This window comes from Budorcas taxicolor, chromosome 2 (assembly GCF_023091745.1).
Source record: "Budorcas taxicolor isolate Tak-1 chromosome 2, Takin1.1, whole genome shotgun sequence".
Classification (NCBI taxonomy): Eukaryota; Metazoa; Chordata; class Mammalia; order Artiodactyla; family Bovidae; genus Budorcas; species Budorcas taxicolor.
In genome coordinates this window covers 157,130,907-157,145,785 of record NC_068911.1, presented here as the reverse complement: position 1 = coordinate 157,145,785, position 14,879 = coordinate 157,130,907, and the positions used below count along the sequence as shown (strand labels likewise).

Sequence of the window (14,879 nt, the reverse complement as noted above, 5' to 3'; positions counted from 1 at the left end):
TTTGGGGACAATGGTCTCTTCGTAGGTTTGCTGGAGGATTAAACCAATTTACGTAAAGTTCCAGAACAGTTTATGACTGGTATGTAGTAAATCCTCAACAGAGTGAACAAGGATTATTATTGACCTTAGAAAGGTCTCACTCTTTCTAAAGAATGGGCTTGAGTAAATATCTTTTGAATACACTTGGCAGCAGAGAGAATCATTTTCAGAGAACAGTTAAAATTATTTGGATATAGTAACTTCTCTTCAAAGCCCAGGCATCCATTGTTCAAGAAGAAAATAAAAAGACAAAGGGGGAAAATTCCTGGCCAAGGGACAAGTTGGGAGGATTGTTTTAAAGCAGTCATTGTGTTCAGGTTGCCTGGCGGGCTACTGTAAACAGGGAGGGAGGGAAGGAGGAAACCAGAACCCATTGTGGGCCCAGAAAATGGATGTCTTTTCAACTAAACAGATTGCTATCAGCCTCTCACAGCCGATTCTTATTCCTTTTTGCCTGGTCATTTCCTTTACCGAGTGTCTGTAAGAACCACCCACTCGAGTGTTTCTCAGGATTACAGGTTTTTAGGTCAAACAGAAACCCCGGAGTGCCTGACACAGCCCTGCACTCGCAGTTACATTATACACCGGCTGGATGACATGGACCCCGCTGCTGGTGTGTGTCTCATGGAGGCTGTTGTCCCCGAATCTGTGGAGATTCTCTCACAGTGTGGCCGGCAGCGACCAGGCATATAGGATAAGAGTGTGGCTCTGAAGTCCTGAAGCTTTCCTGTTGGGCTGAAGGCTGAATGTAGGAACCTCCCACCCCTCCAATTCATTTCAGAAGCCGGACCTGCGGGCCCCATTCGCCAGCATCCTTTGTCATCCTCAGCATCCACAATGGATGAGATACCGGAGCCCCCGGCCATGACTGTCCATCTCCTGGCCAACGCGGGGCAGGGCTTGCTTTTGCAGCAAACCCTGGATCGGCTCCTAGACTGCATTTGCCCAGATATCCGTCTCTTTCTTGTGTCTGAGCGGGCCAGTCCAGTGAAATACTACGACAAGTGCTACTCCAAGCGGTCACGCTTCCCGGGGATGTCTGTTCTGCTTTTCTTGCAGGAGAACCTAGGTGAGGAGAGGCTTTTCCGCGTGCTTGACTCCCTACAGCATTGGCCGTGGCAGTGCTACCCCACGCAGAACACCCAGGGAAGACCCTGCCCCTACATTCTTGCCAATCAGGAATTCTACAGTCTGGACAGCCAGATGCCCATCTGGGGCGTGAGGCAGGTGCACTGTGGCACTGAGATCCTGAGAGTGACACTCTACTGCAGTTTTGATAACTACGAAGACGCCATCCAGCTCTACGCAATGATCCTGCAGAGAGAAGCCACCTTGCAAAAGAGCAACTTCTGTTTCTTCATGCTCTACTCCACTGAGACCTTCGCCCTGCAGCTCTCCCTGAAGCAGCTGCCCCTCGGAACATCGGTGGACCCCAAAGAGGCTTCAGTGTTGCAGTTCAAGGTCCAGGAGATTGGCCAGTTAGTGCCTCTTCTACCCCATCCCTGTGTCCCCATCAGCCGCACCCGGTGGCAAACACAGGACTATGACGGCAACAAGATTCTGCTTCAGGTATGTCTGTTTGGTCTCTGTGATCTCTAGATGCCCATGTAGCCATGTGATTTGACAGCCGAAATCATGTTGTGGTTCTCAACCTTCTTTGATTACCAGGATCTCTGGGGAGCTTTCAAATCTGCTCATGTCATGACTTCACCCCAGATCAGTTAGACTGGAATCTTTGGGGGCACCCAGGCTTGGGTATTTTTTGAAAGCTCCTTGGATAATGCTAATATATAACTTATAGCACAGTTGAGAGTCACTGATTTAATCAAATCCCCTCATCTGACAGAAGAGGAAGTTCAGATGCTGTGAGCTGGTAACTTACACAAGTAGTTTGCAGTAGACTCAGACAACGTCCCATTTTTCAGATTTTCCTGTAACCATGCTCCTTAACTAGACACCAATATTTTTCCCACTCTTTCAGTTCAGAAATTTCGTTAGTTCTTTCCATGTGAACCTAAGAAAGCTGAAGTTATAATTAAAGTTGGGAATGTTAAGTATGTTAAGCTTCCCTAGTGGCTCAGTTATAAAGAATCTGCCTGCCAATGTAGGAGACGTGGGTTCGAGTCCTGGGTTGGGAAGATCTCCTGGAGAAGGAAGTGGCAACCCACTCCAGTATTCTTGCCTGAAGAATCCCATGGACAGAGGAGCATGGTGGGCTACAGTCCATGGGGTCACAGAGAGTCAGACATGACTTAGTGACTAAAACAATAACAACAACAAATGTTAAACATGCCATCCTGTTGACCTAACTTTTAGGTATCTTGCATCACTCTGAATTTTACCCCAAGTCAATTTAGATGGTTAGAACCCTTCAAAATTGAGAAAAGCTTGAATTAAAAAATCTTCTGGTAAGCATCCTACTGAAAGCAAGCATAATTACAGTTACCACAAGTCATTTCTTATACAATATTATGTGGCAGTTGAACCTTGCCACTTAGTAGCTCCATGATGTTTGAACCTTGTTTCCTTCGTTAGCACAATGAGGGTAGTATAACTTCTTCCTAGAGGACAGGTTGTTATTTACACTAAGTGACCTGACATTTATAAAGAGCTTAAGCTACTGCCCAGAAAGCAATTTTAGCTCTTATTGTTTATATTATGCCCTGCTAAGTTGCTAAGTTGCTTCAGTCGTGTCCAACTCTGTGCTACCCCATAGACGGCAGCCCACCAGGCTCTGCCGTCCCTGGGATTCTCCAAGCAAGAACACTGGAGTGGGTTGTCATTTCCTTCTCCAATGCATGAAAGGGAAAAGTGAAAGTGAAGTCACTCAGTCGTGTCCAACTCTCAGCGACCCCGTGGACTGCAGCCTACCAGGCTCCTCCGTCCATGGGATTTTCCAGGCAAGAGGACTGGAGTGGGGTGCCATTGCCTTCTCCGATATTATGCCCTAGACTAAGTATTTCACTTTGATTATTTTATTTAATCCTTCTTACAACCTAGGAAGTTTTACAAAAGGCAAAACCAAGGAGTAGAGGTACCAGTTACTTGCTCAAGACACAAGATTAAGTGTTTACCTGGCTCTGAAACCAGGCAGTTAACCACCACAGCCCAGTACTCTGTAAGTGTGTGCAGGCAGGGAGGTGTACATGATATTCACAGCAAAGTTTCTGTCCTTGAGAAATGGTCAGGAAGTGCTTTAAGACCTACTGGATAAGGTAAAAACAGGCTAAAAGATGAATTATCTTTCCCTTTGATTAATTTTATTCTCATCAGCTTTGAGTTATTAATAAAATGAGTCATACTGATTCTATATGAAATGATCTCTAAATCCTTTACCTTCTCATTCACACAAGGCAGATAGGCACTGTTTCTGTTAGTTGCCTATTATATAATTCACTAATTTGCAAGGCGTCTAAAAATTTTCCTTCAGTCTTAGTTAATCTCCAGAATTCAAATCTCGCTGTCGAGCAAAAATGTAATAAGTGTGTGCAGCAGGAGACACATTTCTGTTTTAAAGGCCGACTGACATTTTTACTTCTGAATCATGGCGTATACAGCTTAGCTCCATTGGAAAGTTAGGTTGCATTTGGGGAGTGCAGAATAGTTTTTTGGATAAATATTAATGAGGTTAGGCTTTTGCAAACAAAACAGGGAATTATCTTCTGGAAACTTCTATTTCTGGTGTCATATAAAAGTCCCTGAAGAATCAATGTACAAAGGATCGGATATCATACACTATATAATATAAAACATTGTAGCTACTTCACTCCTATAATGGGGTGAATTTTTCAGGATATGAAACCCATTGCAAACTTCCTTTTGGGGAGAGAGAATGAGGGGTAAATGCATTGGCTTTGTGTGTGCATGTGTGTGTGTGCACGCACGTGTGTGTGTAAGCCTTAATTTTATTTCCTTTTTAAAATTAAAATTTTTATCTTTATTTTTTATAAATTTATTCATCTTTTAATTGAAGGATAATTGCTTCACAGAATTTTGTTGTTTTCTGTCAAACATCAAGGTGAATCAGCCATAGGTATACATATGTCCCCTCCTCTTGAACCTCCCTCCCAATCCCATCCCATCCCTCTAAATTGTTACAGAGCCCTGGTTTGCGTTCCCTGAGTCATACAGCAAATTCCCATTGGCTATCTATTTTACATATGGTAGTGCATATGCTTCCATGTTTCTCTCTCCGTATATCCCACCTTCTCCTTCCTTCCCCGCCCCTGTGACCATAAGTCTGTTCTTACATTGTTTTTTGTGCTTAAGTAGCCTGGGTCTTAAGAAGCAGGCCTTGGAGCTGACTCTGAGCTCTGCCACTTCCCCAGATAGGCCACTGTGGTCAGAAGCTGACAGCCAGCAACTCTGAAGATGATCCATTTGAGTTCTTCACCCCACAAAGGTCCCCTAAAACTTCTGGACTTCACGTCAGTTGTACCAACTTGGATCAGACTCTCTTCTCTCTCGAATGTACTCAGTCACTCACTCAGGGGAATGGGGTTGTGTGGATAGCTTAGTTCTGAGGCAGAGGCTCTCCTCTCCTGCATCCTTAGGTTTTTTCTGGACTCAGACTCTCTTGGGACTCCTGGGGGAGGGGGAACAAGAATCCCCAGGGAAGATCAGTGAGGGGACAAATTATGGGTAGCACAAATGACTGATGTCCACCAAAGGAAAAAAAAAAATAATACAATGCAGGAGATCTAAGTTCGATCCCTGGGTCAGGAAGACCCCTTGGAGAAGGGAATGGCAACCCATTCCAGTATTCTTGCCTGGAGAACTCCATGGACAGAGGAGCCTGTTGGGCTACAGTCTGTGAGGTCACAAAGAGTCAGACACGACTGAGGGACTGAGCATGCAGGAATGCGTTTGCAGGAGAGCCCTAATCGCAAGTTCACTTCTCCACATGTAAGCCTTCCTCAGGGCGAGGATGGATGTGTGTTGAGGGGGTTTCAGGGGGTGGTTTGCTAGATCCAGTGAGCGCGGTGGGCAAAGCTTCCCTGAGGAGTGAGACCTGGCCCTGCCTGAGCTGGATAGCCCAGAAGGAAGTAGCCAGATGGAGAGGAGAGGAAAGTGTTCCGAATGGAGGAGATGATGGGTGAGAATATGTAGAATAGCATTTTCTTAGCCATCCTTTCAGAAAGCACCCTAGAGTCCCATGTGGCTGGAGAGAAGGGAGGGGGTTGGGGGAAGAGGATGGGAAGGTGGGCAGAGGCTACATCCTCAGGCACATGGTCAGCCACTGGGGGGTAAGCACTATGAGGATGGAGACTGTTTTTGGTCCACTCCTGTATTCCCAGTACTTACAACAATGTCTGGCACATGGTAGGCAAAATCATTCTTGGGTGAATGAGCAAAAGCCTTGCCAAGTAGCTTCTATTTTATCCTGACTATAATCAGCAGTCACTGATAGAGCCTCTGAATGGTAGTGACACGTACAGTTTGCATTATGAGATCAAAACGGGGGATATACATGGAGGTGCTTTGTACAGTGGAAACTGTAGTATAATTATTGTCTGTGTTAGAAGGATGCTATGTATCTCTCCATGTATTTTCCTACATGACCTCTTGTCAGTGCAGACCGTCTTATGCTTCTCAGAGCCTGGGATATGTGTTTTAGAGAGACTGATATTAGGGTACATAGTATATGCTCAGTAATGAATGAATGTCTGAATACACGATCAGGAATGTCAGTGTTTATTCATTCACCAAGTACTTATTGAATGCATACCTTCAGTTCAATTCAGTTCAGTCGCTCAGTCGTGTCCGAATCTTTGCGACCACATGATTCGCAGCACGCCAGGCCTCCCTGTCCGTCACCAACTCCCGGAGTTCACTCAGACTCGCGTCCATCAAGTCCGTGATGCCATCCAGCCATCTCATCCTCTGTCGTCCCCTTCTCCTCCTGCCCCCAATTCATTCCTTCCAAAGAAATCCCAGGGTTGATCTCCTTCAGAATGGACTGGTTGGATCTCCTTGCAGTCCAAGGGACTCTCAAGAGTCTTCTCCAACACCACACTTCAAAAGCATCAATTCTGCAGCACTCAGCCTTTTTCACAGTCCAACTGTCACATCCATACACGACCACGGGAAAAACCATAGCCTTGACTAGACGGATCTTAGTCGGCAAAGTAATGTCTCTGCTTTTGAATATACTATCTAGGTTGGTCATAACTTTTCTTCCAAGGAGTAAGCGTCTTTTAATTTCATGGCTGCAGTCACCATCTGCAGTGATTTTGAGCCCCCCAAAAATAAAGTCTGACACTGTTTCCCCATCTATTTCCCATGAAGTGATGGGACCAGATGCCATGATCTTCATTTTCTGAATGTCGAGCTTTAAGCCAACTTTTTGACTCTCTGCTTTCACTTTCATCAAGAAGCTTTTTAGTTCCTCTTCACTTTCTGCCATAAGGGTGGTGTCATCTGCATATTCCCAGCGATCTTGATTCCAGCTTGTGTTTCTTCCAGTCCAGCATTTCTCATGATGTACTCTGCAGAGAAGTTAAATAAGCAGGGTGACAATATACAGCCTTGATGTACTCCGATCCAGCAGATGTTGGCAATTTGATCTCTGGTTCCTCTGCCTTTTCTAAAACCAGCTTGAACATCAGGAAGTTCACGGTTCACGTATTGCTGAATCCTGGCTTGGAGAATTTTGAGCATTACTTTACTAGCATGTGAGATGAGTGCGATTGTGCAGTTGTTTGAGCATTCTTTGGCATTGCCTTTCTTTGGGATTGGAATGAAACCTGACCTTTTCCAGTCCTATGGCCACTGCTGAGTTTTCCAAATTTGCTGGCATATTGAGTGCAGCACTTTCACAGCCTCATCTTTCAGGATTTGAAAGAGCTCAACTGGAATTCCATCACCTCCACTAGCTTTGTTTGTAGCGATGCTTTCCTAGGCCCACTTGACTTCACATTCCAGGATGTCTGGCTCTAGATTAGTGATCACACCATCATGATTATCTGGGTCGTGAAGATCTTTTTTGTACAGTTCTTCTGTGTATTCTTGCCACCTCTTCTTAATATCTATGCTTCTGTTAGGTCCATACCATTTCTGTCCTTTATCAAGCCTATCTTTGCATGAAAAGGGCTACCCTGTTCTCCACTTGGCAGTTTTCATCCTACAGTTTGACTCCTTAGTGGATGTATCTGTTGTTGGGTGTCTGACATAAATTAGGGGGGCTTCCCTGGTAGCTCAGCTGGTAAAGAATCTGCCTGCAATGCAGAAGACCCTGGTTCAATTCCTGGGTTGGGAAGATCCCCTGGAGAAGGGATAGGCTACCCACTCCTTGAGCTTCCCTGGTGGCTCAGCTGGTAAAGAATCTGCCTGCAATGAGGGAGACCTAGGTTTGATCCCTAGGTTGGGGAGATCCCCTGGAGAAGGGAAGGGCTACCGGCTCCAGTATTCTGGCCTGGTGAATTCTATGGACTGTATAGTTCACGGGGTGGCAAAGAGTCAGACATGACTGAGTGACCCTCACTTTCATAAATTTGGGGAAATTCTCAGTCATTATTGTTTCAAATATTTCTAGTGTTTCATTCTCTTTCTCTTCTGGTATTTCCATTGAATGTCTATTACTCTTTTTGTAGTTGTCCCAGTTTTTAGGTTGTCCATTCTGATTTGTAGGTTTTGTTTCAGCCTGTTTTTTCCTCTCTTCTTTTCTTTTTCAAGCATTTTTTTGATATGTCCTCCAGCTCAGAGATTGTTTCCTCAGCTGTGTTTGGTCTACTAAGAAGCCCATTAAAGCATTCTTTATTTCTGTTAAACAGTGTTTTTTTGTTTTTGTTTTTAAATCTTTTTGGTTCTTCTTTTAGGATTTCTATCTCTCTTTTCAGATTGCCATCTGTTCTTGCATGCTATTTACTTTATCCTTTAGAGTCTTTAGTATATTAATCAGAATTATTTTAAATTACTGGCCAGATAATTCCAACATTCCTGCCACATCTGGTTCTGATACTTGCTCTGTCTTTCCACTGTGCCTTTTTACCTTTTGTAATGTCTTGTAATTTTTTTTCCCTGATAGCCAGGATGATGTAGGAGACATAGGAACAGCTGTAAATAATACTTTACTAATGTGGTGGCAAGAAACTGGGGGAAGGGAGTCATTCTAAGATTAGGTCTCAGTCTTAATGAGTCTATGCCTTGAACTTCACAAGTGTTTACACTTTTTTTCTCTCCTCTTAGGTGGAAGAGAATGGCTAGAGTGGGCTGGAGTTGAATACTTCACTTCTTTCACATGAAAGGCTAGAGGAAGCTGGAGTTGGGTATTCCTCTTCCATGGGTCAGTTCAGTTCAGTTGCTCAGTCATGTCCGACCCTTTGTGACCCCATGGACCACAGCACGCCGGGCCTCTCTGTCCATCACCAACTCCTGCAGTTTACCCAAACTCATGTCCATTGAGTCAGTGATGCCATCCAACCATCTCATCCTTTGTCGTTCCCTTCTTTCTCCTCCTGCCCTCAATCTTTCCCACCATCAGGGTCTTTTCAAATGAGTCAGCTCTTTGCATTAGGTGGCCAAAGTATTGAAGTTTCAGCTTCCATGGGTCAGTTCAGTTCAGTTCAGTTCATTTCAGTTGCTCAGTCATGCCCGACTCTTTGTGACCCCAAGAATCACAGCACGCCAGGCCTCCCTGTCCATCACCAATTCCTGGAGTTCACTCAGACTCACGTCCATCGAGTCCGTGATGCCATCCAGCCATCTCATCCTCTGTCGTCCCCTTCTCCTCCTGCCCCCAATCCCTCCCAGCATCAGAGTCTTTTCCAATGAATCAACTCTTCTCATGAGGTAGCCAAAGTAATTTCAGCTTCAGCATCATTCCTTCCAAAGAAATCCCAGGGCTGGTCTCCCTCAGAATGGACTGGTTGGATCTCCTTGCAGTCCAAGGAACTCTCAAGGGTCTTCTCCAACACCACAGTTCAAAAGCATCAATTCTTTGGCGCTCAGCCTTCTTCACAGTCCAACTCTTACATCCATACATGACCACAGGAAAAACCATAGCCTTGACTAGATGGACCTTAGTTGGCAAAGTAATGTCTCTGCTTTTGAATATACTATCAAGGTCAGTCATAACTTTTCTTCCAAGGAGTAAGTGTCTTTTAATTTCATGGCTGCAGTCACCATCTGCAGTGATTTTGGAGCTCCCAGAAATAAAGTCTGACACTGTTTCCACTGTTTCCCCATCTGGGTCAGTTAAGCTATGATAATACACCAGCATGTTAGACTTGGGTTAACTAGTTCCCCCAGAAAGAAGGCTTTTTTTCTTTTTGGCCACACATGTGGAAACCATGCAGTCTTTTTTTTTTTTTCCCTTCATTGTAGGAGAAATCCTCTCTTGCTATTTCTTAGAATCACTTTTAGTAAGAGACAGTATTATTTTCCCTGCATGATGTCAGATTTTCCTCAACAGCTTGATCATGTTTCATAGATGCAGAGCCTCTTGTTTCTCAAGTGTTTGGAGCCAAATGTGTGGCAAATACTCTTTCTGTTCATCAAGGTATTTGCTAATGTTCCTTGAAACTTGAAAACACCTAGCTCTCAATCTGTAACATTTTACAAATATTTCTTAGAAAGATGTGCTCTAAATAATAAGATCTCTACAAATGCATTCAGTTGCTTCTTCGGCAAGAGAAGCTTCATTTTCTATCGAGATTTATCTCAATCACTCAGCATTATGTTTCTCCTGAAAATTCTTCACTCCACTGCACAAGCTTCATTTCTATAGTAAAAATTTTGTACTTTCTTCTACCATATGGTCTAAGGACTTCTCTTAAAAAAGGGAAAAGTTGGTGTCTCTCTCTTAAAGATTACAGAAATGACCATCCATAGGATAGATGTCCTTCTGCAGTTTCTTGAAAAGACTTTGTATCCACTTAATGGCTAATAATTAGGGGACATACATTTCTACACACAGTTTGTTAGGCATTAAGCTTTATCGTGAAGAAGGCTGAGCGCCGAAGATTGATGCTTTTGAACTGTGGTGTTGGAGAAGACTCTTGAGAGTTCCTTGGACTGCAAGGAGATCCTACCAGTCCATTCTGAAGGAGACCAGCCCTGGGATTTCTTCAGAAGGAATGATGCTGAAGCTGAAGCTCCAGTACTTTGGCCACCTCATGCGAAGAGTTGACTCATTGGAAAAGACTTTGATGCTGGGAGGGATTGGGGGCAGGAGGAGAAGGGGACGACAGAGAGTGAGATGGCTGGATGGCATCACTGACTCGATGGACATGAATCTGAGTGAACTCCGGGAGTTTGTGATGGACAGGGAGGCTTGGCGTGCTGCAACTCATGGGGTCGCAAAGAGTTGGACACGACTGAGTGACTGAACTGAACTGAACTGAAAGCTTTATTTATTTATCCAACAGACATCTAATGATTACTTACCACATGTTGGGCATTGTGCTAAGTACTGGAGATAGAGTGATCAAGATGGTGTATAAAGTCCTAGCTCTTCCAGTTGGCAAAGTCTAGAAGAAGACACAGAGAATTTGAGCACACAACTGCAGAATAGCATGGTGACTACGAGGACATGGAAAGTACAGGCTGCCAGGACAGCAAGTAGTATGATTAATGATGATGATAGTAGCCAACATTATGTTTAGGAACACTATGCCCTGGGCACTGTTACAATTTAAACTTCTCAGCAACTCTCTGACATTGGTACTTATTATCATCTCCTTCTATGTATGAGGAAACTAAGGTACAGGAAAATTAGGTAACTTGTTTAAAGTCCCACAACTAATACGTGACAGAACCAATATTTAGGGGTACCTCTGATGGCTTCCCTGGTGGCTCAGATGGTAGAGAATCGACTTGCAATGCAGGACACCCAGGTTTGATCCCTGGGTCAGGAAGATCCCTTGGAGAAGGAAATGTCAGCCCACTCCAGTATTCTTGCTTGGAGAATTCCATGGACAGAGGAGCTCGGCAGGCTACATGGGATTGCAAAGAGTCAGATGCCACTGAGCGTCTTTCACTTTCACTTTCTCTTATGGTAGCTCAGTGGTAAAGAATCTGCCTGCCAATACAGGTGACACAGGTTCAATCCCCGGTCCAGGAAGATCTCTGGAGAAGGAAATGGAACCCACAGCAATATTCTTGTCTGAAAAATCATGAACAAAGGATCTTGGCTGGTTACAGTCCATAAGGTCACAAGGAGTCAGACATGACTTAGCAATTGAACAACAACCACCCAGATTCAGTGACACGGAGAAGGCTTCTAGGAGGAAATGATATGTAAGCTGGAGTTGACAAAAGGTAGGAGTTTTCAGGAAAAAGAGGTGACATATCCCAGACAGAGGAAATAATATACAAAAACACTGGCATTAGGAAAGAACAAATAATGTTCCAAGAATTGAAAAAGGCTCAGTTTTGACAAGAGGAAGAAGGGGTGAATTAAGCTGGAGTAAGAAAGGACAGGCTTTGAAGGGTATTTGTTGTTGTTCAGTTTATCAGTCATGTCTGACTCATTGTGACCCCATGGACTGCAGCACGCTAGTATTCCTTGTCCTTCACTATCTCTTGGAGTTTGCTCAAACTCATGTCCATTGAGTTGCCACCCAACCATCTTATCCTCTGTTGCCCTCTTCTCCTCCTGCCTTCAATCTTTCCCAGCATCAGGGTCTTTTCCAGTGAGATGGCTCTTCACATCAGTTGGCCAAAATACTGGAGCTTCAGCTTCAGCCCAAGTCCTTCCAATGAATATTCAGGGTTGATTTCATGTAAGATTATCTGGTTTGGTCTCCTTGCAGTCCAAGGGACTCTCAAGAGTCTTCTCCAGAACCACAATTTGAAAGCATAAATTCTTCGGCACTCACTCTTCTTTATGGTCCAAGTCTCACATTCATACATGACTACTGAAAAGCCATAGCTTTGACTATATGGATTTTTGTTGGCAAAGTGATATTTCTGTTTTTTAATACTCTGTCTAGCTTTGTTATAGCTTTTCTTCCAAGGAGAAAGTGTCTTTTAATTTCATGGCTGCAGTCACTGTCCACAATGATTTTGGAGCCCAAGAAAATAAAGTCTGTCATTGTTTCCATTGTTTCCCCATCTATTTGCCGTGAAGAGTATGAAAAATGAAGAAAGTGTTAGTTGTTCAGTTGTGTTCGACTCTATGAGGCCCCATGGACTATTGCTCACCAAGCTCCTCTGTCCATGGAATTCTCCATGCAAGAATACTGGAGTGGGTTACCATGTCCTTCTCCTGGGTATCTTCCTGACCCAAGGATTGAACCTGGGTCTCCCGCATTGCAGGCAGATTCTTTACCACCTGAGCCACCAGGGAAGCCCCGAAGGGTATGGTGCTCTATTTAAGGGATTTGATTTTATCTTAAGAAGAGTAGGGAGCCACTTGAAGCAGGAGGGTGACATGATAAAACTGTTTTCAAAGCTCCTCTGATTGTAGAGTGGAGAATGGATTAGAGGGAGGCCAGGAGCACCGATGAGGTGTCCTGACGGATGGCTGTTGCAGTATTTCAATGAGTGATGCTGACATCTGCCCTAGGGTTAATGGCAGTGGACATGGAGGGACAGGAAGACCCGAGAAGTCCCTGGAAGACAGAGTCCATGGGAATGGGTGACATGGAGGATGAGGAAGGGAAAATGAAGCTCTTGCTTGGCTAGTATGGAGCAAATGATGCCAGGTTCTGTGAGAGGGAGAAGAGTTAGCAGAATAGATTTAGTGGGAGGAGGGCAATGAGCTCACCTTTGGACATGTTGAGTTTTAGGAGATTGTGCCTGGATGACGGTTAGATAGATAAGTCTGAAGCTTAAGAGCTGGATCTGAACTATAATGACTTTCCAATGCCTTCATCAGTTAGATAATAGTTGAAGGCATGAGATTTAATGAGATTTTCCTGAGAGAGTGTGCAGACTGAGAGGAGAAGATGGCCCAGGTTAGCACTGAAGAACTATGTCCTGTGACGAAACTGAGAGGGGTGGATGGAGAAAGAAAATCCAGAAGAACGTATTGACATAGAAATTTAAGGAGAAATCTTCAAATGTAAAGGAGAAGGGTCAGCCTTGTAAAATTCCAATAGAGTGCAGGTAAAAATTGGTGACACGGAGGCTGCTCTAGACTGCACAGTCTAATATCAATCCTGAACAATCTCTGAACGTGTAAATAGCCAGATTCCAGTTCCAGAAGAGAAAAACTTTATTGGATTAAATAAAAAGGTAGAATATAATGTCCAGGAAGCAAAGGGGGCAGCTCATCCTGTTGAAGGACTGTACCTTTTACTTCTATTCAATTCAACTGACTTTATTGAAAGTCTGCATGAGCACAGCATGGCAGAAGCCTGAGTATGATGTAATCGGTTCTTGGCACTTAGTTAATGGAAAACATTAACTCTTCTCCTTGCCCCGTAGGTCCAGTTGAATCCAGGACTTGGTGTGAGGAATGGTGAGCCTCCTTTGCTGAATGACACCTCGGGAGCTGACACTCTTCCCCAAGGCTCCAGGCTGATCCCTGTCTCTGCAATTAGGACCCTAGAGTTGAGGAGTCAAAGGAATCGGGGCAGAAGGTTCAAGGTGGGCTCCCTGGAGCGGCCTGAGCCTGGTGGGCAGCCAGCGTCAGACGGTTCCGGTGACACTTCGTGGAAAAGCCCTGGTGGCTCAGCTCAGCCCAGCAGCCCAGCCACGGAATCCCAACCGCAACTGTCTTCTCTTCACCTCGAACCCAGGGCCAGAACGAAGGTCCTCGGCCGGGAAAACAGCTTCGAGAAGCTGGAGGCAGAGACCAATGTTGACACCGGATTCACCGTGGTCAGTTCTGAGCCCAGGCCATCTTTTGCGAGCAGATTTCCTAGGAATCTTCAGACCCACCAGCCACCATCATGCTTGTCAACCTCTTTCTCAGGGTCAGCTGCTTCCAAAAACAACAGGATCTTTAAGGAAAGGGTTCACCCCCTGTCACTTGCTGGCCAAAGGGACCTTGGTGCTAAGAAGATACTCTCAGAACGTCCCCTTCCTCTGCCAGTCCAGGGTGAAGCAAAAGAAGCAGAAGAAGAATTCTTTATATAGCATAAGATGACTGTGGTTTTCTAAAACTCGAGATCAAATAGGATGTTCTAGAAATGGAGCACCGACCCAGAATCAGCCTGTTTCTTGTTCATCTGAGGGGGCCTGAATGTGAGCCATGCATGGATTTGCATCACTTCTATTTCAAATATTCCAAGTTTAGTGGCACTGGGCAGTGTTGACGAGTGGTTTGCTGTTGTGGTCATGAGGGAACGCAGCGAATGCACAGGGAAAAAGCCCACTGGCTCAGATCCTTGGGGACACTCTAACCCAGCTGGGTGTGCTGAGTTCAGCATCTATCAGAATAATTGCATTGTATGCAAACGAGTCGGATGTGTTATGCAATGCTGATTAGTGACTGTAATTTGGTTTTAATTTTTACTTGGGTTGCATAGCTCATGCCCCCGGGACAGCATTGGACTATTTATTCTTTAGTGTTTTTTTAATTTTTATGTGACCTCATTTGGTAACTAGGTCCTGTTCACCACGAACCCTCCAGTGATTTTTGCCTTGAAAGTTGTTTGCATCTGGAATGAATTAACATGCAAAATGTTTTGAAAATTGCAAACATTTTTTTCCCCCTGTTTAATGAGCAGCAACCCTGGAAGCCAAAAAAATCAGGTTAAAAGTGAAAGCTAGGCTCCAGGGTTTTCTCGATCCTCCATTTCTTGTTTGTTTCTGTACTACTCTAGTGGGGCCAGTGGTTCATATAATTAAGTAGAGAGGAGTGGGACATGACTGAGCAACTTCACTTTCACTTGTCACTTCCATGCATTGGAGAAGGAAATGGCAACCCACTCCAGTGTTCTTGCCTGGAG

At 44.5% G+C, this 14,879-nt stretch overlaps 1 protein-coding gene across 1 annotated transcript; it reads left to right on the top strand.

Annotated features, from left to right (window-relative positions):
- The first annotated feature begins 876 nt into the window (after positions 1 to 876).
- On the top strand, positions 877 to 14,064 carry FAM124B (family with sequence similarity 124 member B). The gene is made up of 2 exons (XM_052636252.1): positions 877 to 1,608; positions 13,411 to 14,064. Exons 1-2 carry the CDS (start codon positions 877 to 879, stop codon positions 14,062 to 14,064), a joined length of 1,386 nt encoding a protein of 461 aa, XP_052492212.1.
- Positions 14,065 to 14,879: the final 815 nt, after the last annotated feature.

Coding starts and splice junctions, on each gene's coding strand:
- FAM124B (XM_052636252.1), top strand. CDS start 877: ATGGATGAGATACCGGAGCCCCCGGCCATGACTGTCCATCTCCTGGCC. Junction 1,609..13,410: donor GCAACAAGATTCTGCTTCAG/GTATGTCTGTTT, acceptor CTTGCCCCGTAG/GTCCAGTTGAATCCAGGACT.